At 41.1% G+C, this 25814-nt stretch overlaps 1 protein-coding gene across 2 annotated transcripts; it reads left to right on the top strand.

The window, feature by feature from the left end:
- The first annotated feature begins 869 nt into the window (after positions 1-869).
- On the top strand, positions 870-25571 carry LOC124483353 (zinc finger protein 239-like). Of its 2 annotated transcripts, XM_047043777.1 has the most exons (3): positions 870-948; positions 16638-16749; positions 22957-25571. In XM_047043777.1, the coding sequence occupies exon 3, from the start codon at positions 23102-23104 to the stop codon at positions 23954-23956; it is 855 nt and encodes a 284-aa protein (XP_046899733.1). In that variant the 5' UTR covers positions 870-948; positions 16638-16749; positions 22957-23101; the 3' UTR covers positions 23957-25571. The 2 variants fall into 2 exon arrangements, with proteins under 2 accessions (XP_046899733.1, XP_046899732.1); XM_047043776.1 differs by lacking the exon at positions 16638-16749 and having other exon boundaries at positions 871-948.
- Positions 25572-25814: the final 243 nt, after the last annotated feature.

Genomic DNA, 25814 nt, shown 5'->3' with positions numbered 1-25814 from the left:
AAATGATGTGCGACACAACGCAAAGCGGGACAGGTGGTCACCCTAGTGTCAAGGGGCAGGAGGAGTCTGTGAGAATTTGGAGTGTGCGCACAGTGGAGCAATTCAATTGAATTCAATCATATATTGACATACCAAGGTGAAATTGTTTATGGTACTAGATATTGATGTCGTCTTGAACCCTATTAGGGTAACCCTATTACCCTATTAGATTATCAGTCAAAATTATCTTGTCTCTGGAGTGGGGGGTGGGGGCTTCACAGGGTTTCTTCAGGTGTAAACAAGTTAAATTTAAGACTTTTTAAGACCTTTTAATACAGAAATTAAATGGTCTGCTGTTCCTAATTATTCTCTATCGACATTATTGAAAATGAATTAATGTTACGATATCTTTATCGAGGGAAGTCATTACTTCTTTACAAGTTATTTGTATCGATTTATCGCCCAGCCCTAGTCCACACTGACTCTAATGACTACTTAAAACACATTACATCACACAATTGTATCTTGCACATTTGTATTTTTTTATAATAGTTGTATTTTATATTGTAAGTGGTAACTTATATTTAATTTTATGACATTTTATATTTAATTTTATTGTACATTTTATTGAATTCTAATTCCACTTAGGACTGCTAGTTTATGTACCCTATGTACCCTTTGTATAGATAGTCCACATATTTAAATTGTAGGTTCCTATATGTTTATTGTATGCACCTTCCTGCCAAAGTAAATTCCTTGTCTGTGCAAACTTTCATGGCGAATAAATCCCATTCTAATTGTGCTGTTGTCTTCACCCAAACCCCACTGTAGGAGGAGCACGGCCTCTCACTCCAGAACAGTAGGTGGCGGTGCTGCATCTCATGAACGTTGGTGGCAATCTGCCATTAAAAGAAGAACGCCGCTGTCCTGTCCAGTCTGAAAGGTTGAAAGTTGTTTACCGTACTGCAGGTATGTAAAGTTAATTATATGCCTTACGTTTTATTTCTGCTTTTGAAGTTTAAAGCACTGTTGCAAATCTAACAACTAGACTCAAGGTTTGCATTATGCGTTGGTTTTGACATCGTTGTGTCCAGGATTTGTGTTTGTGTGTTTAGTTTTAAGCTCACCACGGTGCTAGTTACAGTAGGCCTACCGTTGACCTTCCGGTATTTTCTTTCATTGTGTTATGTTACTCAGTGCTTGAAGTGGAGAAAAAAACGTGCCGGTACTCTTGCATTGGCAAATCATTATGAAATTTGAGATTTCTACAGTAAAGAACAAAACTTGGATTGCTGGTACAACAACAATTTATTGTTAGCCTATTTATTAACAACATAAATGCATAGCCTCGGGAGCATATTTGATCAGGGGGGTGGCTTAATGTTGCGGGGCGGCAGGGACGGTCTGGGAGTAAAAATAGGCCCTGGACTTTTATCCAGACCAGCTCACCAGACAAGTTTTTGAGCCGTTTCCGCTCTACTTCCAGAACTGCTCTGCAATCCACTTCCGTTCTAGTGGGCTGGGTTTGTTTTGCTAGCTAGCTCCGTTGTGCCGACTAAGCACTGATATCGCAGTGACAAAGAGGATATACAATTTACAACATGAAGAAAAGTAGTTCGGGAACGACGTGTGTGGTAGTTGGTTGCAAACACTCGAGAAAGCACCCGAACGAGTGGTTAGAGTACTACGACCAGTTTTAAAACCTAGAATCGCCTCTAGCCTGTTACAGCTAGCGTAAGTGGTCCCATTATCGTCCACCCAACCACTTTCAATGGAGAAATGTCAGTTTGACGCTGCGGAAGGCAGATGCTACACATACGGTTTGAGAGCGTATTTACATACTCAAATATCAAAGTAAGAAGCTGTAATTTGGTGTGCAGCAATATAAGATGTGTACATATCGATGAGTTACTTTCTTCCGTTGCTGCTGCATATCTTCTTTAAGAAATTAACGGAAGAAAAGGTTGTGGACGAAAATGGGGCCCCGAACGTTGGAGATTTAGAGTGGACGATAATAGGGCCCTTTACACTACAGTAGTATTGTTTGTAGGCTATTCACATTTTGTTGGTGTTCCATTGTCCAATTGTTGCAGTGGATTATGTGGAGAGTATATTATTATTGTTGCAGTGGATATGTGGATATAATAATTCAAACCTTTCAAATACACACATCTGTATAAGCCCGGCATGAGGTGTGTAGCCAACCGGTACTTGTTTAAAGCAGTCATAACCGGGTTCATAGGAAGAATAGATAGATACATTGGAACTTCAGGCAGTGACAAGCCACATAAATAAGGTTACTGCCTGTCTTGTCCTTCTGAAGTTGTTAAATTGAATAGGTTGATGTTCAACATGTATCATCAAGTATAGCCTAGAAATTCCGAACAAATTAGCTTTCAATGTTACGTATGCCTTGGCTACTTGGACTGTGTCCTGGCAATAAATAAAGAACATTATTCTACATGTTTTGCCAGGATAACTGGCAAGACCATTGAATGTTCATGAAGTTCCTGTGTGTTTATTCCTTTGACTGGGTACAACAATGCGATCAGTCAACCGACTATGTTTTTAATGTCGGGCTACGAATTTAAAGAACAACTTCTGTCTGATACGTGTGGCATCCTTTGGCCAAATAATTAGCCTACATTTTGCTGAGAGATTGAAGAGCTAGACAACAAAGGTTTTGAATGTGTTAATGAATCACTGACTAAAGTCATCTTCTGACTTTGCCTTTGCTCCATTTTAAAAGCTCCAAAATGATGGACTGGCAAAAGCTTTATAACTATAAATCTACTCTAAAATGTACTTAAAAGTACATAGTCCATATGGCGACGACGTTATCCACAAGTACATGCGACAACGTTGGCAACTTATCCAGTAGTAAATGTCAAGCGACAAGTATGTCAAAGTAGTAGGACCGTGATCCCAAGCTAGCATAGACATTGCTGTGTTTACACCGGCAGACGCTGTGCAAACCACTTCCGGCGGAAATTAATTGCATATGTGTAGAGTTATGGCGGCCCCCTGGTTTTGGCACGTAAACTTGTGTATAGTTATGCCACCACAGCTGCCTGCTAATGCATGCATAGTCTGTGTTTGATGTGATGCTAGTTCGTGAGTTTGATACTTAAAGGCCAACTTTTTTGGCCTTTATTTGAGCGCAAAATAGTTTTTTGAGCCTTGTGTAAAATAAAAATGGTTGTTTTTTAATTGGTAAAACCTTGTCTAGTGAAAGATAGGTCTCTTTATTTTTCAGCCCCACCCTTGCGTTTCTTATCCTCGTTTTCCATCGTTATTCTTCTCCCGGTAGATGCCTTTAGATGCCTTTCTGAAGCCAGGCTAACATGATTACTTACAAACGAAAGTTGTTTAATTTCTAGGTTTGAAAGGAGCAGTGAAAAATCTGTTTTACTGAGGGATCAGTTGATGCTGTCCAGATAACTTTTTCTAATCTATCGTACCGGCACGCAAGAAAAGGTGCCGCTACGCAAGAAAAGGTGCTGGTACGCTTAAGAGTCAAATGTAGAGGTGTCGGTACTGCGTACCGGTGAGTACCGGCCCACTTTGAGCACTGATGTTACTGTATACAGTAGAGCGTACCATTACGGTGCGTTTACACTGCAGCGACGCAATGCGAGCGACATGTTTTCCATTCATTGTTGGAATGCTGCTTCAGCATTCCAAGTATTGTTCTTTCAATCTTCAACTTCTTCGCATTCTTCTTCTATTTCTTCCGCGACACCTTTCAGCGCCTTCAAATCATCAGCTATTAAAACCGTTCAGCTATCAAAAAATTCAGCAGTTTCAGGCTATGACTGCTATATCTTTTGAGCTTTGTACCTCTTATGCTTGAATTAATATAAATCAATTATTCATAATATTCTTTACATGGTTTTCCAATTGAGTTTTTTTTTCAATTCCTCAATCCTCTTAAACTTCTTCAACTTTCAAATCCTTCTTCTTCCTCAATTCTTCAGCTACAGCCACCATTTAAACTTTAAAATGTTGACAAAACCCTAAACTATAAAAAAGAAGAAAAAAAAGCTTATGATATCTATTCAACTTTTTTTTTTATATCACTGATTATGTTTCATACGTTTTTTAAACCGTTTCTGAGATTTACATGGGTGTGTACGTGAGAGCCTAGAGTGCAGACTGAAACGCTTACAGTTCACACTGCAGCGACGCGATGCGAGCGACAACACGTTTTCTATGGAGCCAGGCGAATCGCTTGCGTGGTGCATTGTGGGTAGGGAAGCGACGCGACAGAGTTGAGATTTTCTCAACTTTATGCAAATGAAGAGAGATTTTTGCTAGCTATGTCCAATCGGAGTGTTGGCTCGTTTCTCGTAACATAGCAACCATGGTGAACATTTCTAGGTTTCAAGATGGAGGAGAAACTGATTGTGTGGCTGGGTACCCAGTACTGTATGACACGTCTCTGTATTCGTACAGATATGTTAATATAAAAAATGAAGCATGGCGCAAGGTTGCCGAAATTGTCGGTGCTCCTGGTGGGTATTTTGTACTTTCAAATTCAGTCTAGTCACATTACGTAACTTCGTTCTGTGGTAACGAGAGTTAGCTAATTGGCCAGGCTGGGACTCCCTAGTTGTATCGACAGATTAGCAGACACTTCGAGTAATATAATAAAACTTGTTTACACATGTCAACGTGTATGTTTATTAAACAGTTTTGTATTTTGTAAACAAGTTGTATTTTGATCGATGTTAAGAGTACGTATACCCAAGTCTGCACACTTGGCCATTACAACTACAACAGTGACTTTAGAGAACGATTCGCGTCGCTGCAGTGTGAACGTAGGGTTAGAGTGGAGGGGAGCTTCGAAATCAGTTTCAAAAAGTATTTCTAGTTTGCCAGCATTGCCACAATTTTCGCTCTTCATGCTTCGTTTTTGGATCAATATATAGCTAATTTTGTGCATTTTTATGCCACTACTACAACTACTAATTCTGCAGATGCTGCTAATATCTCTTTCACTAACTACTATGCTTATGATACTGTTTTGTAGTGATGGGGGAAACAAAGCTTTCCGAAGCAACGAGCTATGTGACACAATTGTCTCAAAAGTATCGCTTTTTCGAAGCGTTCGATACATCTTCTCCATAGGGACATCTGCTGGTCAGTTTATGGTATGGCGACTGTATCGAGCGAAGGAAGGAATCAAGTGACGTCAAGTCCTCGAGACGTCAGTCTCACAATCGTCATTGACAACTTGATAAATAAAGGTTATGTGACAAATGTTTCGATTTGCAAGTGTCAAAAATATGTTATCATATATCTTGTTGTATTATAAACAACGTAACGTCTTTGCTACTTTACGTTTATTACATTTAATTTTAGGTTCTTATAATATTAATTAGATGGAGCGCTCAACTTAGTATGGCAATGTGGTAAGAGCACAGCCTCTCACTCAGACAAAGTGAGATCGCATCCACTCACCCTGTTTTAGTGGAAGTAAATGTTAAATGAATACATTATTATATGATAATGTAAGCGAGCGGTTAAGGTTTTGGAACATGCTTTTGCAACCGGGAAAGGGATGGCCACATAAGAACGCTGGTAAAACTAGAGAAATATGTAGTCTATGTGCTTGTGTACGATATCATATCTGTATCTATCTGCATCTCTGGCTCTGTCAATGAATGTATTCTATAGCGTCTGTAAATAGGCCTGTCTCCTCTTTATAACTTACGAATATTAGTGATTTCTGATGTCTTTTAAGCGTTTGAATAAAACGCCTTTTGTCTCAGCTGCTCGTGTGACGTCTGATGCTTCGGACGACACTTCGACTCTAATCACGTGGTTTTTGCCCATTTGAGGCCACGCTCGACATGTTTGTATCGGTACCAATTGTTTCGAAAGGTCGATACAGCTTCGTGAGCACGGTATTGAGCGTAACATCACTACTGTTTTGTTCTACTACGCCACCGAGTGCGTTCACTAGACTATGAGAAACCCGATGGCCATTGTCGGTTTATGCCAATAATACGATTGTTCCGTTTACATGTGTAATTCGTTATGCGATTACTCAAACACGTCTACATGATTCTTTTTATTAATCGTTGTATGCTCCACGGACAGAACTTGCACCATCATCCTTCTGCAACAAAGTGTCGCTGTGTCTTCCTGTATCGGCCCTACTGTTGTATTTTTCATTCAATCAACACATTGAATCCTACTAAGAAAGCCGAGTAAACGCACTCAATGATACATTGCTACATCTGCAACTGATATTACTATCCCGACTAATTTCAGCTGTTAAAACTATAATATTCTTTTTACGACTAGCTAGCCTACTTCTGTTTAACAGTTAAACTTTCAGCTTCTCCCGCATTGTAGGCTATTTAAGCTCTTAGCGTTGTTAGTTGATGCAGTTCAGCTTCCACACTGCCTCTTGAAATTCAACTTTTTCTTTGATTGCTTCACAACGTTCAAACTTATTGTCCCGCATTGTATTTAAGCACTTAGCTTTGTTAGATGATGCAGTTCAGCTACCACACTGCCTCTTTAGTGTGACTCACAATTTTTTTTAATAATTTCAGCTTGCAGGTATTTTTTCGTTTCTGTATTTTCAGCAAAAAAAAAAAAGAAAACGGTTTTCAGCATTTCAACGCATTTTCAGCAGGAAATGCGTTTTCTAGTTTTTAATGGAGGCCGACGAATCGCTTACGTGGTGCATTGTGGGTAGCGACGCAACGCGATCGTGTTGAGATTTTCTCAACTTTATGCAAATGAGGAGCGATTTTCACTAGCGATGGCCAATCAGTGTTTTCTTGTTTCTCGAAACGTAGCAACCATGGTAAACATTTCTAGCTTTCAGTTTTTAAGATGAAGGAGAAACTAATCACCTGTGGTTGCATATCCAGTCCTGTACGAGACGTCTCTGTCTTTGTACAAATACATTAATTAAAAGAATGAGGCCTGGTGCAGGTTTGCCGACGTTGCCGGTGCTCCTGGTGGGTTTTTTGTACGTTCAAATTCAGATTCTCGTCACATTACGTAACTTTGTTCTGGTAACTAGCTAGTTACAGTAGTAATTGGAACTCCGGCTGAAATTCCCTGGTCGTATCGACAGATTAGCAGAGACTGAGTATCATAAAACGTTTTTACACATGTCAACGTGTATGTCTATTAAACAGTTTTGTATTTTGTATAGAAATAGTATTTTGATCGATGTTGCGAGTACGTAGCCCAAGTCTGCACACTTGGCCATGACAACTACAACAGTGACTTTAGAGAACTACAATTCTACATTAATCTGTTTGATACGCCCCCGAACGTGGTGAACTGTGGGAAGGCAAGCGATTTGTGTCGCTGCAGTGTAAACGCACTGTAACTCTTTAAAATTAATCAAGATGGTGATAAGTAGGCTAACTAGATGAACCCGGGACTTGACTAACTTGCTAGCAAGTATGGTTGAAATCAAATCAAATGCTTCAAATCAATGCTTCTTTTTGAATGAAAATACAATCAACGCTTCAGATATATCAAAATATGTAATAATAATGTTGAATATATATATATATATATATATATATATATATATATATATATATATATATATATTCCACATGTATCAATATGTCACCTGTATTTAAATGAAATTGTCTAAGAGAATAAGAGGAAAAACAAGAAGTTGGCATACTAACAGGGAGGGGTGCATGGGGTGATTGCACAACTGCAGGGAATATAGAGTCAGCATGCTCAAGGCCAGTGAGCACTACCAGATAATAGGGATGGAGATTTGAAATTATTTCACTATTTAAAGTATCCGAAATTATACACATATGAACCACCACACATTCTGGCAATAATTGTGATTTATACTGTTAGATTAAATAAGGATTAAATAAAGAAAATAAATGAATGATCAATTTATTGAACATGAAGCAAAGACGAGGAACTTGTAATACGCATGCGTCTTCAGGCGTAGCTCTTAACTTGGCGAATAACGCAAAAATAGCCAATTAGGCAACATGGCTACTAGGGTTGGGCGATATGGCCAAAATCTTCTATCACGGTAAGAGTTATTTTATATCACGGTTACGGTATACATCTTGGTATAGTAACAGTGTTTCCCCTAGGATTTTTTTTAGCAGTGGGGGCAGGTCAGGTCTACAACACCCCCCCCCCCCCCCCCGAATGTAATAGTCTAATAGCTAATGTAATATTGCACATATTTTTGTCCTATTTCCCCTAAATAAATACAATTTGCATACTTAAAGACACCTTACAGTATGTTCTAAATGGCATAAATGCTGCCAATTAATAATTTACGTAACAACTTGTTGTAAATGCAGTGGCCTAGCCTACAGATTAAGGTAGGCCACTCGGAAGCATGTACACTGTCTGCTTCATTTGATCTTGATAGGCTAAGCATTCTGTAGCAAATAATAACAATACCCACTATTTATTCATTAAAACTAGGCTACTTAAGCATAATAATGCACCTAAAATACAAACGTGAGCAAGGGCAGCAATCGCTATCGAATCAACAGACGTGCATTTTCGCTAGCAGGGGAAGAATACAAACAACGAAAATCACCAGTTAACTTAATTTAAATTTGCTAGAACTATAGACTAATACAATAACAGGCTTAAATGAACTGACAACATGTTTTATACGACTTTCAGTTCTCAAGGATGCACACGCCAATCTCAACTGCGCTGTGAAACGCGTCTGTGCTATTCTCCGACATGCGCTCTAACAATCACGGCTGATAGACGGCCTACAATTTTGTACAGCTCTAATTCTGATACCGTGGCGGTAGAAATTTAACCGTGGCGGGCCAATCAACAGGGGAAACACTGAGTAATTGTTCTGTAAATTCAATTAAGAAATGGTACAAAATAACCATACCATACTGCATCATCACACTTGATTATTTTTTACAAACAAAAACAACTGCCTCAGAGGAGACAACACTTGAGTTAAAAACAAGACTAAAAAAGTTACGAGTACGAGCATTCCGATTGGCTGATGCGCAGTCATTCCATCCGTCATATACATATTCCATCCGAGTTTTACTATCAATATAACTTTAGTTTCGGCATATCAACCTTATTAAAGCTTGGTCGAAACGTTAAATCATCAGTTTGATATTTCCCGGCATGAGCTCACTCTCAGTAGGCTTGTCGCGATAGTCAATATATTGACTTATCGTACGGTATATGTAAATGAGCGCAATCGTTTTTGGTGCTGCGATATATTGCAACTGATCATTTTTATAATAAAAAGTAATGATTATATCAAAAATAATGATTTTGAAAAATATTCAAATTGAATTTTCGAAATCGCATATGCGACGTTGCGCTGTGAGACCCGCATACAAACGATCACATATGTGAGACGCTACTCCTTAACAGGTTAACGGGTTAATCTACACTGTAGATTCTACAGTATAGTAGAGTCGTTGAGCTGCAGGAATTCGGCGTGCTCCTAGCATTGTGCTTTTGGATGTGCTTGATTAAATTGGTAGGATTGTACTTTACAGTACTACCACCACCCCTCAAAATAATTACTTTGCAGACATTGCAAGCAGCCGTTAAACTACTTGACTACGGCGTGGCAAGCGTGAAATATCTCCACACAGCCGACTCTTTGGCTCGCTCGATGTTACTTTTAAGTTTATCTATCCACTGGTTGGACACAAGCTGTACACCGCACGGTGCAATGCTTCAATCTAAAAACTTCCATGGTTTACACACCAGCAACCAGCAACAACAAATAAATAAGAATTCTAATATTTACAATGTAATGTTTACCAAGTTTTTGTAATTGATTGATTACTATTGTATGTTTGACCAATACACACCAATTCTACTGCTACATTTAATTTATTTTAATACGTTTGATTACATTCTATTTTCGCATTTTGAAAGCACATTTGTTTTTTAAATTACAAATAATAAGAATTCAGTACATTACTTATGTTATTTTTGTCTTAGTTTGTAAAGTCTGGTGCCTTTAGTCTCTTCCACATGGTGGAAGGAAGGTATAAGGTGGGAGGTATACCGTTTTTATACTTTTAATTCAACAACGGTATCGGGTCGGTATCATAGATACACAAAGCCCAGGCATCGGTATCGGGACTGAAAAGGTCGGATCGGTGCATCCCTAATAAATAATAATCCAATATAAGGCCCGTCACCGCCGGAATGGACTATTGCCAGGATGGACCATACAGTTATATTTGTTGTTGTTGTAATATAATGCGCACATATACACACACACACACACATTGATTTGGTAATAACTAGGGCAGCAACTAATGATTATTTTAATAATTGATTAATCTGTCAATTATTTTTTCGATTTAATCGATGAATCGGATCAAAAACAAAAAAGCATTCATTTCCAACCCTTTATTCAAAAACAGAACTGACAGTGCAAATTTACAGTGCAAAAACTCTTCAGAATGTGCACCAACAGGCACACAATTTTTAAAAAGTTATGAATATTAGCGTGGATTTAATGCTATTTGCCAAGATGAGCAATCTATTTGAGTTTCGTTTAAAACTTTATTGAAAATTGAAAGGTTGTGGAAGTAAAACAGACTTTATTCGAATGATCTGGTGTATATTTAAGATTTGTTGACACAATTTTGAAAAAAGTTAAGATTTGCGAGGATTAAGCTATTTTCAAAGATTAGTGATTTTCTATCATTTTATTTGAAACTTCATGCTTTCTCAGCGAGGTTGCCACTGCTTTCTTAAGTCCACAGCTTTTCGGGACTCTGTGTAGAGTTTGGGATTAGGTGCCTTGTCAGGAGGCTGTGTGTCACGGGGTGCTCCAAGCTTATGAACACATGGGTCTCGTTGCACAATGCTGTAGTAGGACTGGAGTGCCGGCATGATGTTTTCGATCGTTTGCAAGTTGTCATCTGTGAGCTCCAGAGTCCTGGCATCACTCAGCGTGATGGTTTTGCTGCCACTGCCCATCTTGACTCATGGAGATGCTCAAACATGTCACAGACCGAGTTCCAATGTGTTGGACAGTGCTTAATGAGCTTGTGTAAGGGCAGATTTTGACCCTACTATCGCTACAGTGCTGCGATGGAAATGGCTCACCAGCCTCCCACTTGCTCCCACCAGCCGACTCACACTGGCCTCTTTAAAGCCATCATTGCGCGTGAGTGACAGAGAGACGGAGGAAGAGCAGGGAAAGGAAATGCAGCTGCGTGTTTTAAATAGCATATTTTTTTTTTTTTATAACGAAACGCAATGTGTGGCAGCCGGTGTTGATAGGTGGCGTGGGTTGTGTGGGTGCTGCTAAACATTTGCCAAATTCATTCCTTTAGATGGTGGTTAGCTGTCTCGAATGGCATCGATAAAAATTAACGATCCCCATCCCTAAACATGCTGCTGTGAGAGAGCCAGCTGAAGCAACAGGTGAGGTGGACAAATGTATGAAGAAACAGGCAGGTAAGAAAGCAGGTCTCAGGACAAGGGAACTTATTTCTATTCTTTGGTTTCTGGCAGATAGGACTTGAATGGGGTGTGAATTTTGTATAGGATGTTACATTTATGGATTTTGGGTTGGGCGTGGGGATTTTGTGAAGGTGTGAATCATTTTTTATTAATATCTAATATAATAACGTTTTGAGAAACAAATTATTACCAAAGGAATTATTGGTAGCCTACCATTTTAATTTTTTTACGTCGCAACTATTAGAATTCACAACACATGGAATCATTTATTACTACTCCTACATAAGTATTCAAAAACAGTATTCGAATACTAACTTACTTTAGGATATTCGGATAACCGATTAACCACGCCCATCCCTACCTATTAAGGGAAACGGAATGACCACACCAGAGATGATAAGGCCACACATCTCTGGGTCAAGAGAAGGAGGAGACCGAACTGGTTTCAGGCAGTGGAGAATGTATTCCAGATCTCTAGACTGCCCACAAAGTCCTTCTGAAACCTGAGAGGATGAGGACATCCCCTCCCCATCAATGGTGTCTGACAAACACCTCCCCCTTAGGAAGAGTATAAGACCTGTGTGCTTTGCGGAGCCCAGGTAGAACTTGGCTCGACTGAACTTTGATAAGGACTTCTGACAAGACTTTGGTGTATTAACTGTTTGATTTGAATCGACACTTATTAAACTACAAAGAACTTGTATTGGGATTAACCTTGGGATGAACCTTGTATTCTTCTCCACCCAATTAGAATGTGACATAAGCAGGCTGAAAGAAAGCGACCAGAGGCCTGTTCCATAAAGCAAGTAACTGAATAAACCAGGTACTCTTATCTTCCGAATAAAACTACCCCCCGGAATAAAAGTACCCCCCGGACAAATCCTCAAAATCGAATAAAAGTACCCCCCGGAATAAAAGTACCCCCCGGAATAAAAGTACCCCCCGGAATAAAAGTACCCCCCGGAATAAAAGTACCCCCCGGAAAATTGCCAAATCAGCACACTGTGTCCATATGCGATCAAAATGTGTTCCTATCAGTGTAAGTGCACATCTTTTATTGTCACTTGCAATCAGGAGTAGAAATGGACAGCAAATATACAATTGTTATGAAAAAACTTAAACACTTGTAGTTTGGAAATACATGATAATTATTAGAAATTTTCTAAAAAGAGGCTGTTACAAATATATGGTAGTTTTCCTCAAAAACTTACAGTCAACATGACTGCAACATAACATGAAAACCACTGGACATACTTAGTTATTACAAAGTAAAAAAAGAGGCTGTCTAGTTACAAACATACATGTACTAATACTATCACTTTTCCTTAAACAGCTTACAGTCAACATGACAACCACTACCAAATAAAGCATTAGGAAAATACTTCAATGCCTGTAGCTTGGAAATACATAGTTACAAATCTGTCAAATAACAAACATGCCATGACTACTGGTATACGGTACCTCAAACTTATAGTAGACACGACTGCCGCGCAGCACAATTGCAGGTGCTGTGATATTTCTAATTACATCATCTCGTAGCACCTCATATTCCGCGTCTTGTGCGGCATACAATCCTGAACTTGCACCAGTACTAGTTACACCTTCAAAGTATCTACTGTACTTGAGTTTGCAAAATATAAAAAAGTAAATGCCCTGGGATTTCTATTTGACGATGAGAGGGTCGTTGTCTATAGGTTGTGACTGTCATGCTGGTGTGCTGAATGGGAACCGTTATTTACATTTACATTTATTCATTTAGCAGACGCTTTTATCCAACGCGACTTCCAAGAGAGAGCTTCACAAAGTGCATAGGTCACTGATAATAACAACAAGATAGCCCCACAGCATTGCGGGTAGTCAAAAACAAGAAGTACATATTGTGAACAACCAAAAAATAGTGCTAAAGGGAAGAAACCATAAGAGCATGTAGTTAAACAAGTTAAAAATTACACAACATTAATCTCTAAGTGCAGGTGTACCTGTAGGAAAGCAATAAAAATACGATTAACTAAAAAAGAATACAACAGTTTAAATCAGCTACCACTAACCAACAAGAGCAACAGTCTAAGCAAGAGTCATTGTGAACCTTGAGGAAACTAGCGTTGGGTTCAGCAAACCATTCCTAAGTACCATTGTACTCCCGGAACAAGTGTGTCTTGAGCCTTCTCTTGAAGGTGGAGAGACAGTCCGTGTCTCTGATGGAGGTGGGGAGTTGATTCCACCACTGGGGTGCCAGGCAGGAGAAGAGCTTGTGCTGGGACCGGGCGGTCTTGAGAGGTGGGACCACCAGACGTTGTCTGAAGAAGACCGTAGGTGGCGGGTGGGGGTGTAAGGCTGCAGGAGAGACTTGATGTAGTCGGGCGCAGTCCCGTTCACTGCTCGGAAGGTCAGTACCAGGGTCTTGAATCTGATGCGGGCCGTTATGGGTAGCCAGTGGAGGGAGATGAGGAGCGGGGTAACGTGGGAGCGTCTGGGTAGATTGTAGACCAGACGGGCCGCTGCGTTCTGAATCCTCTGAAGAGGGCGGGTTGCGCATGATGGGAGACCGGCGAGCAGCGAGTTGCAGTAGTCCAACTTGGAGAGGTGGGGCGATGAGAGAGAATGAGGTCAGAGAGCTCTGCCTCGGACAGGGGAGAGAAGGAGTTTAGACATTTAGTTGGGTCAGTAATGGAGGGTGAGGGGGTAGGAAGGGTGGGTTTAGGGAACCGACTGCTAATGTCGGCGACTTTTTTCTCAAAGAAGGAGGAGAAGTCGTCTGCTGTCAGGGTGGAGGGAGGGGGTGGGGGAGGTGGGTTAAGAAGGGTGGAGAAGGTAGAGAAAAGTTTGTGGGGGTTTGAAGCAGAGTTAATTTTGTTAAGGAAGTAGAGGGTTTTGGCACCAGTTATGTGAGAAGAGAAGGATTTGAGGAGGGAGTGATACTTATCAAGGTCCAGACCGTCTTTGGACTTGCGCCATCTCCTCTCAGCTGCTCGAAGGGTGGACCGTTCTTCACGAATAACATCCGTAAGCCATGGGCAGGGGGGAGAAGATCGTGCAGGCCTGGTAGACAGGGGACAGAGAGAGTCAAGTGATGCAGTTAAAGTGGTTAGCAAGGTGTCGGTGGCAGTGTTAGTGGGGTGGGACGAGAACTCGTCAATGGGAGGGAGGGAGGATGTTACAATAGAGGAGAAGTGGGAGGGGGATAGCGAGCGGAGGTTGCGCCGGAAAGTTACGAGGGGAGGGGAGGGGAGGTAGGAGGGATTGGAGGGAGAGAGACAGTGAATTGGATAAAGTAGTGATCAGAGATGTGCAGTGGGGTTACAGAGGTTAAGTCAGTGATACAGTTACGTGTCAGGACGAGGTCTAGCTGTTTGCCTGCCTTGTGGGTCGCCGGTGTGCTCAGCAGCGTCAGGTCGAAGGAGGTCAGGAGAGACAAGAAGTCGACAGCCTGCATTCCTTGAAGGTGGATGTTGAAGTCCCCAAGGATTATCAGGGGGGTTCCATCATCCGGAAGGACGCTGAGGAGCATGTCCAGCTCCTCCACAAAGTCGGCTAGCGGTCCTGGTGGGCGATAAAGAACAATTAAGCATGCTTTGATAGGATTAGTTAGCATCACATAATGGTGTTCAAATGATTTGGCAGTAACAGAGAGTGGTGTGGATGTGTATTTAATATGTGGGGAAAGAAGCAACCCTGTCCCACCACCCCGCCCGGTTGAGCGGGGTGAGTGAGTGAAGGAGTGCTTGACGGAGAGAGTAGCTGGAGTTGCAGTGTTCTCTGGGCGGATCCATGTCTCAGTCAGCGCAAGGGCATGAAGAGAAGCATGGGATGCAAACGCCGGGATGAAGTCTGCCTTGTTCACAGCAGACTGGCAGTTCCAGAGCCCTAAGGAAAGAGACAGGGCAGGTGGAGAAGAACTGGATATGTAGTGAAGGTTGGAAGTTGACCGACTATACTTTGTGACATATCTACGTCTACGGGTAGTGTAATGAACAGGAATGCTAAGGAAACACATGCTAGCTATGAATAAATTCTAGGTAGAATATAATCCAGATATGAATATAAATGGCTTGATACTTATCAGAAGAGGTGATCCGCCTCGTCGGCCTTCCTCGGTGGACTCCGCAGGTAGACTACTTGTCTTTGTTCGACTGAGTCTTCGTGCGACGAGGCTGCCTCTGTAATGCTAACCGCCTTAAATATGCTAATGCGCAGATACAACGCCCCCAATTACTGCCAAACAAAAGAATATCCTGAGTACCCTGAAACCGAAAATGACTCGTTATGTTATGTGAGTGTACAGTAGCTAGAGATAACATCCGATCCGACAAAGTAGCCATAATTAGGCTCTGGCTAACATTTACTGGCTTGCACTGACAACCAGTTGGTAGCTAATTTCGTTGGCTAATGTAAGCTACTTGCCAGTAGCTAGCTAGCTAAAGTAGCAAACGTTTTCACATCAGAGTTCAAATTCCGAAAAAAAAATCATGGAATTTTCTAAAATTATGTCTCGATTTTCCCCCAAAAAATAAACGTCCCATCCAAAATAAGAATGTACCGGGTGGATTATTCGGGTAAAAAAAATAAACGTACCGGTACGTTTATTCGGAAGATGAGAGTAGTTATTGTGTTGGTTAGTCTGACAGATTTTCAGTAGGTTTGGTTCCATAAAACAAGTTCAACAGCCCAGTTACTATCTCAATGTATGCTGCGAAACTAACCTTGTCTGGGGCAGCATAACTGCAGCAATCGTTTCGGCAGCTGGTCAAAAAATGTTGCGAGACGCTTGCATTAATTGTAAACTACGGTTTACGGTAGTAAAGTTGTAGACTTAATGATTACCGTATGCTCCGTAGTATAAGTCGCATCAGTCAAAAAATGCGTAATGAAAAGGGGAAAAAAAACAAAAGTCGCACTGGACTATCAGTCGCATTTCAAAATGTATTTCACAAAATCCAAGACCAAGAACAGACATTTAATCGGGAAAGGCAAGTTATTCAACTACACATTAGCACACAGAACAGGCTGAATAGGTGTCTGGTATGTTAACGTAACACATCAAGTTATTCAGCTATACAATAACATAAAGAACATACCTAGGAGGCTGAATAGGCTAAATTAACATAACAAGCTCCCGATCTCATTCCACATCACTGAATCTGTTGAACTCGTTGGTGTCATTCAGTATGAATTAACATTTGAATGATATATATTTTGAAATATAGGTCTCACCTGACTAAGTTGCAGGACCAGTCAATCCATTATGACAGATAATTGGACAATGGCAGGGACCTGATGTCTGAGGCTATTTCCTTCACAACTGTGTTGCCAAACAAGGTAAGATAACGTGTCAGCCCAGAGGCCAGAAGAGGGTCTTCTGTTGCCATGAATTTGACAAGGTGGTACAAATTACCCTTGTCTACCTCATGTCCTCTAAAAGCAAGCCCCTGTCTAGCAAGATACCTCATGCATCCCATAATTTTCATTAGACAGTGCCTTGCCTCCTGCTGTGTTTTAGCCATTGCACTTAGTAATTGGGTGTGAACTGACGTTTTCTCCAATGCATTTGTTGTTACAGCATGATGGTGTGCTTTACTCGCTTGATGGCGATTAAAGCTTCCAATGGCATTTTTCCAATTACTGAAACCATTTAAGCAGAAGGCTGGGTCATTCTTTTTTTCCAGAGTGGGCTATTTTATTGTGTATGATACGACACACTCAAAACAAAGTACCTTTTTCAAAGTTGGATTATAATGCACCACGGATACTGACTATACCACTTTGCCTAAAACCGTAATTTCTTGTGCTGAAGTTGCTGTACTTCAATGAATTTCGGATCAGGCTGGTATGGTTCACTCCCCAAATCCAGGGCACTACCACTCTGACATCTTTGGAGGTCACTGTCGCTCAAACTGACTGTTCTTCAAAGAGCAAAGAAAACTTTTCATAATTCACTACAACAGGTAGACAATGTTTACACCGTCAGTCATGATAGTACACCTCAACACAGAATCAATTTAAGACCTCACCTGAAGCCCTGATGGTCCAGCTACTGCTTCCTCAACCTGCCCTATGTCTGCACTGGACTGACTTTCCTGAATGCATTGCAGAATAATGCCTTAATGAATAAATGTAGACCTTTATAAGAGTAGAATATGTATTTATTTTGAAAGCAATTTAGAATATTTAGGTTCAGGTTTTATGGAACAGCCTTGTTTTTTTTATTCAACATCACATAATTCCAAATCAAAAAGTGCCTGACATAAGGTCAGATTCCCCCAACGTCCCAATGCATGGAAATTCTTAATGAAATTCCATGAGTAAGACCTCACCTGAAGCCCTGATGGTCCAGCTGCTGCTTTTGAGTTTCCTGAATGTATTTTAAAATAATGCCTTAATAAAAAATAAAAAATAAAGCAATTTAATGCAATGTTTACCAAAATTGACAATTCAACTTCTCACCTAAACCCATGATGCTGATTGATCACCAACCTGCTTTACATCTTTAGCTTCAGGTTGCTGTTTTTCTTGCACAGTAATTCATCAATTTAATAAAGACACTAACCATGCTTAGTTGACTGCTGTCATTGGTCAAGATTACAGGGATAGACATATTACTATCCAAGGGATCATATTGGCCTATTTATTAGCAGGTAATATCACTTTTGAGTTGCTAGCCTGATGGTACTAGGCTAAACTAGTATGTGGGTAGGTTAGCTTTATCCTTCTGGCTTAAACAAGACCAGCTGCTGCTAACACAATGGTCGAATGATTGCAGACGCTAATACGGTGTTCATTTTAGGACATCCACAGATCTCAGACCAAAAGTTGTCAGACTCAGGCGAAACGGCTTCAGTCTCAGAAAAACCTCATTTGTCATTCTCAGACAAAACGCTCTCAAACCAAACGCCGTCATTCTCGGACAAAACGCCATCATACTAAACGCCGTCATTCTCAGACAAAACGCTCTCAAACCAAATGCCGCCATTCTCAGACAAAACGCCCTCAGTCTCAGACAAAACTCTGTCAGAAAAAAAAGTTGTCAAAGTTAGATGAGGGAGCTGTTGGTTAGCCAAATGTTTTTTAAATTCGAAAAAAAAATCTTTAGTCGAAAAACTAAAGCTTGTATTGAAAATGTATGTTTTGGTCAAACTACAAGTGTACCAAAAATTTTTGAGGTTGAAATAACATTTCGATTACATTTCTGGAATTATTTTGAATAAATTATACATTTTCATTTCAGTTTAATATTTTCAGTTTCACATTTCATGTTTTCAGATCGTAAACTTTTTTTTTTACGGCTTATTTTTTTAATTAATTTTATTTTTTTAGTTTCAGACTTTTGGCCCCGATTTTGCGTAGGGGGCGTGGCTTCAACTCAGAGTTATGAGTGACAGCCTAAAAGAGGCAGAAGACTCAGCAGTCGGCATGGCGTCCACTCCACCAACCCAGTCTCATACTTCTGCGTATCAATGACAAGGGTTTACACATCTATTTTGCGTGCCATATATACGCCATAAATCTTACTCGACCAAGAGCATATCGACCAGAAAATCAAGTAGTTGACCTGAGTGGGGACAGCCCTACAAAATATAGCGTTTATATCACTTAACTGAATTGCCATCAGATTCTGTTGTAATATCAGTCTCATCAGGGCACCAAATGAAAAGTAGTTTAGCATACGAACACCACTCCAACAAGTAGCATAACATAATTCAACCATATAGATAGAGCTAATGCTAGCATAATGCTAGCTACCTGGTCAGAATAACGTTATACATGCTCACATTTTTTGTTCTGTAGGAGTCCAGTGATCCCTCTTGATAGCAGCAATCCATTTCTCACGACGCTCAGGGTTTTTTGGGACATTGTAAAAGGTACATTTATGTATTCGAGATTTTATGTTATAAAATATCACAGCCCACAGCACAACAGATAGACGGCGTCTTGCGATTCAACCCTTAAAATGGCGCTGCGACCACTGTGTGATGTCACATGAAACCCACCATGTCCTCAGATCTCAGACTCAAACGATGTTGTTCGCAGTATCCATGTTTGTTTTGAGCATTTTGTCTGAGATTGACGGCGTTTGGTTTGAGAGCGTTTTGTCTGAGAATGACGGCGTTTTGTTTGAGGGCGTTTTGTCTGAGAATGACTGTTTAGTTTGAGGGCGTTTTGTCTGAGAATGACTGTGTTTAGTTTGAGGGTGTTTTGTCTGAGTCTGACGACTTTTGGTCTAAGACTTGACGCCTTTTCATTTGAGTCTGACACTTGAGTGTGAGGTTTGAGTATGTACTAAAATGAACACCGTACTCTAGGGATATATTTAATACAAGAAAAAGTTACATGCCCTACTACTCTAACAACTTTCAAAAGATGTTTCCATTGTAGAATAGGTGGCGATGTAAGGCTAGCAGGTTTGCACTGTGTGGGTAGTTTTCCAAAACTACCCACGTCGTTAGTTAGCTAGTAGTACTAGCTAACTGACAACGACCTTCTTGATAGCGACTTACACTCTGAGTGGTGAAAAAACTTCTTATATCCCTTTTCTATTTGGGTAACATTTTCCTATCTACAAAGCACTAAAGGGTAAAAAATATCAATGCTGAGACCAAACGAAATACTAATATGAGGCTTTATTATTTCCTTATGGTATTAGCTTACCATGTCAGACGACTGCCCTCTTTCTGCAAGTCACGATTCAGTGTTTCTGACTCTGCCACTTCAGCCAATTAAATGACATCTTGTCACACAGGCTCGAGGGCGTATTGGTTAACTTGGAAATGTATTTTTCACTTTTATGGGAGACAAACCTAGTATAGATAATAATACGAATGAGTTTTGCAAATATATTGTGCAAAATATTTTTGGGGGAAATTAACAAAATATTGGTGGGGACAATGTCTTTCCCAAACTTTGGTCATGACTAGTCCCTATAGACCCTATGCAAACCTACGCCCTTGAGCCTATGTTATGTTTATGTACCATGTCAGCATTACCGTACTTAACGGAAAATAAGCTGCATCGTGTATTGGCCGCACGCCGCCAGAATGAGCACTTTGTGTTTGTAAATCGGAGTACACCGATACACACGGAATATAAGCCGCACTTTGAAAGCAAAGAACGTTACTGTTGTGCCAGCTAACGTTGAGCGGACCAATGCTATGACACACTATCGTAGTGGACAGCTTGGATACCGATCTAACTAGACAACATTCCCAATCAGGGTGAACACTCAAATTATCTAAACTATAGACCATAGCATTACACATCAAAACAGAACTAACAGTAGAGGCAATCTTACAGCATTGTGTAACTCACTTCGGTTGAGGATAGTATGTCCAGAAATAAGTCACTCATTTAGTGGCAGAATCCATTGTTATGTCTACAAAATAATTTTAGATATAGTATAAGTTTAGCTAGCTTGCAAATCAGAAAGCAGTCCATTCTATGTGACAAAGAACAAGGGTGTTTTGTCCCTCGGGAGTTGCCGTAGGCTTGATTCTGAAAGCATTACATTAAATCAGTGAGGGCTGTTCGAATGGCAATGTCAAGAAAAGCAGTGGTAAAATACAAGTTATGAAAAGAGACCGCGGCCGTGTCTTATTGTCCACACGATCATATACAAATACGTCTTAACTTAAGAGCTTGGTTACACTACCAAAGTTGAATCAGTAATGTTGTTAGCGATGCTAGCGTTATTTTGCTAGCTAGCCTATAACATTTCACTGGGTCTTGCAGCGGTTTGATTAACTGAAACTATTATGAAATGTTATGTTCTACAAGCCATTTGCCTATTTCTAAGCCGTGATAGATTAACTGAGACTACACAGTAAATAATTCCTTCAAGTAACAAGCCCCCGTGTTGAGCATTAAATTAGCTGCACGGTCTGTAGAGATCTTGAGACAAAGCTTCTTTTTTTGTTCTAAAACCGGACTATAAGCCGCTTACAAATGTAAGCCGCACGAGAAAACTATGAAATTGGAGTACAAGCTACGGCTTAGTTTGCGTAAAATACGGTACATACGATAAAGGAAAGCACAGAGGAGCTGAAAGACTTGGTGACCGGCGCGGAAAAATGCGCAACTGGTGTGAACAGCCTTGAGCCAGTCGTAGCCGATCGTGACGCTTCTGGGCACTTCGCAGCCAGTGTGTCCCAGGTGTCAGCCCGTGTTTTATCATGGATTTTCTGGCGTGATGCCAGGCGTGTTGTGTAAAGGGCACAGGCCCGTCATCATTATATGTAGGCTACAGTTCAGGGACGAAGTTTAATATCAGCTTTGGTAAGGAAATCAAGCCAATTTCTCTCGCAGTAAATTGAGCGCAAATAGCCTAATTTTTTTGGGGGCTTCATGTAATGTGATGTAAATACTTATATTTAAGTATGTTGTTATTATGTTTTAGTCAAAATAAGATTATCGGTGGGCCTATTATTTTGAAACTTTCTTTAGTTTTGTTTTCTTAGCCTACCTCAATTCTGACTTGCGTGCCGACACCTGGATTTATGTGTGTGTGTGTGTGCTGCAGTATCAGTATGTGCTTGTGTACACCTACTTTCTCACATCTGTATCTGTCTATCTAGAGTTGAGGTTCAAATCAGGAAGATACAAGGTTAAATGCCAGACCAAGTTCTTTAATGATGCAATCAACAATGAATACAACACACCAGGATGTTCTCAGTCTCAGAACAGTAAAACCAGCCGATGTTGCCAGTGCAGTTTCACAGAGCAGGAGTCATAGAATAAATCAAATAAAGGCCTTCGGGAGAAAGTAGTCTTGACAGAAGTCTGAGAGTTCTGCCCAGTCCAAATTATGTCTACCTTGACCCCAAGAGAGGGAGGCCAGGCTAGCCATTCTAGAGTTCACCGCAGGACCCACACAGGAGAGAAACCCTACAGCTGTGACCAAAGCCTCACCTAATCTTTCATTTTGACACTTTTACTCCCTAGTCAGCGTGCTGACCTTCATCATTCCTCCTTACACCAAAAGTTACATTCAACATGACATAGGTTATTCTCCACAGACTTCGAAGGGTCCTGTTGCAGAAGTTCATCTGTTGTTAATTAAAGCAATTGATCACATTTGGATATAAGTTTTAGTATAGCAAAAACAGCCAATGGTATCAATAACAGTGCCTTTGCAATCAGAAAACAATTTAATCACAGGCACCTCGCTAGTTTCTTTTAGTTTTGTAATTCTCAGCTTTCAATACAAAATGTAATATTTCTGGTGCCTCATAGATGAAAAATATGCTATAAGTATATTGTTATTATCATTGGATTTAAAACGATGCAATCAGAAACCATAGTAAATTGTATTACATGTACATATCCTGCGTATTGTATTATGATGTTTATAGTATTATTTGGTAAACAAACAAAAAACTATTAAAAGGAGTTGTTTGTTGGACATGCAGTTTTCTGTGTTTCTCCAGGCAAAATAAACCTGAGAAACACTTCTCACAAAATGACCACTGTTACATATGTAAAACAATGTATTGTGTGAAGGCTGAATGCTTATTTACTAAGAACTGTTTCCTCTAGATCTCTTGATTGTGGGCGGAGGGTGAGGAAGACTTCTTCCAACACCAGAAAAATTACAAAGAGAGGATCAACCAGAGAGCGCATCAACCAGAGATCAGTAACCAGAGAGAAACAAGAGACCAGAGAACAAATAGAGAACTGAGTTATGGAGACACAGCACTGTTATACCTGGCGGAAGAGCCTTTCCTTATCTAGAAACCTCAAGCAGGTGATCCACACTGGAGAGAAGCCCTACAGCTGTGACGTCTGTGGTCAAACCTTTAACATTGCTGGCAATTTCAGAGCTCACTGCAGGGTCCACACTGGAGAGAAACCCTATAGCTGTGACCTCTGTGGTAAAACCTTCAGCCAAGTTGAGACTTTCAGAGTTCACAGCCGGATCCACACTGGGGAGAAGCCCTATGGCTGTGACCTCTGTGGTCAAACCTTTAGCCAGGCTAGTCATTTCAGAGTTCACCGCAGGACCCACACAGGAGAGAAACCCTATAGCTGTGACCTCTGTGGTCAGACCTTCAGCCGAGTTGACACTTTCAGAGTTCACAGCAGGATCCACACAGGAGAAAAACCCTACAGCTGTGACCTCTGTGGTCAAACCTTTAGCCGGGCTGGTACTCTCAGTCTTCACCGCAGGACCCACACTGGGGAAAAGCCCTATTGGTGTGAATGCTGCAATAAAGCATTCTCTTCCTCTACTGAATTGACGAAGCACAGCAGGATCCACACTGGAAAAAAGCCCTACAGCTGTGACCTCTGTGGTCAAACCTGTAGTCGGGCTAGTACTCTCAGCCTTCACCGCAAAAGGAAACACACTGGTGAGAAGCCCTACATCTGTGAATGCTGTGATAAAGCCTTTTCTACCTGTAATGAATTGAAGAAGCACAGCAGGATTCACACAGTAGTGACAACCTACAGCTGCCCACACTGTGACTGTGTATGTGAAACAAAAAGCCTGTTAAAAATTCACCTGTGTATCCACAATAGAGAAAGCTCAAAGCGGTGATATATTGGGCAGGGGCTTGCCTGGCTCAAAAGGAGGAGGTGGTACCATCCTGATCATGTGCACACATGTGCATGTGTTCCGTGCCTTCAACTGGCTTAAACAAGCAATTTCACAAGCAACATTTGTCATTCATTTGCACCAAAGGGACTGTAATGTTAAAATGACATTCACACCTTCTAGCACACACTTCTGGAGAGGCTTCTCAACAGTTGAAGAGGAAGGTGAACCAAGGAAGATTGACATTTTCATAAAAGTTGTGTTCATGTAAATATAGTTCAAAACAGCTTTTAATGTCATGTTTGATAGGATTTTGTTTCCAATTGTATGTATTACATTCTAAATACTTTAAATATTGTAACATGTATATTTACAGAGTTTGTGAATGCAGTAGTCCAAAATGTGTTTACGTATTACCTTGTCTTGCAAAGGCATCACACTTGTTCTACTGCGGCCTTGCGTTAGACAACCTTACTTTCATATGGCCGGTGTCCTTATTTTCGTATGCAGGTTTGGGTGTATATATTGCAAAGCTATACCAATCACTGAGTTGTTTACTATATGAGCTCTGGTGCGTTAGGCGCCTAGTTTTATTGTGATTACCTTTGTTAGCGATTGCTCTGAAGGCATGTTTGTATTTGATTGTTTCATTATTATTGTATTGATGCCTGGAGCCAGGCCTAGGGGTGGGGCTCGATGGCGAGCGCCTTTTCCCATGGGGCCCAGCCGGGCTCAGTCCAAAGAAGCAACGTGGGACCCCCTTCCAGCGGGCTCACCACCTACAGGAGGGGTCATGGGGGTCGGGTGCAGTGTGAGACGGGTGGCAGCGGCCAAAGGCGGTCCGATCCTCGTCTGCAGAAGCTAGCTCTAGGGACGTGGAACGTCACCTCGCTGGCGGGAAACGAGCCTGAGCTGGAGCGCGACATAGAGAGATTCCGGCTAGATATAGTCGGCCTCGCCTCAACGCACAGCATAGGCTCCTTGAGAGGGGCTGGACTCTCTTTTACTCTGGAGTTGCCCTTGGTGAGAGGCGTCGAGCTTGGGTGGGAATACTTGTTTACCCTCGGTTCAGCGGGGGGGGGGATTTGGTGACCTCAGGATTGGGTCGCTGCTTTTCGCAAAGGATGTGGTCCTGTTGGCTTCATCGGGCCGCGACCTTCAGCTCTCACTGGAGCGGTACGCAACCGAATGCAAAGCGGCTGTGATACGCTGGAGGGACCATGTATCTCAGCTGGCCTGGGAATGCCTCTGGGTCCCCCAGGAAGAGCTGGTGGAAGTGGCCAGGGAGAGGGAAGTCTGGGCCTCCCTGCTTAGGTTGCTGCCCCCGCGACCCACCCCCAGACAAGCGGCAGATAACAAACTTTCGAAGTAAGTTTTAACTTAAGGCCTCTGAGTCACAGTAGGGCTTTCCATGCTCCGAAGTAATACCATAGCCTCTGGGGGTCAGTTTGCATACTGTGATGGTGGTTAAGTCCATATCCATAGTAGAGTATTCATACTTTAAGGTTGGTGCCCTGATCAATAGGGGTGTAACAATATATCATGGTACAATACATTGCGATACAAAAATGTAACAATATGTATCGTGGAGTCATGACGATACTTTTTCAATATGACATTCCTTTTATTCTATTGGTTGAGCTACCTTCACGCCACATGTTGCACCTGCGGCTCGCGTACACATAGCATTGAGCTAGGGCTGCAACAAACAATTATTTTAATAATCGATTAATCTGTCGATTATTTTTTCCGATTAATCGATGAATCGGATAAAAAAAACTAAAAAGCATTCATTTCCAACCCTTTTTTAAAAAAAATCACCAGAATGTGCACAAACCGATTTTGAATAATCTGTTGTATA

Source organism: Hypomesus transpacificus, chromosome 21 (genome assembly GCF_021917145.1).
Source record: "Hypomesus transpacificus isolate Combined female chromosome 21, fHypTra1, whole genome shotgun sequence".
Lineage (NCBI taxonomy): Eukaryota > Metazoa > Chordata > Actinopteri > Osmeriformes > Osmeridae > Hypomesus > Hypomesus transpacificus.
Note: the sequence above shows the minus strand (reverse complement) of the source record. Positions and strands in the feature narration are given on the sequence as shown.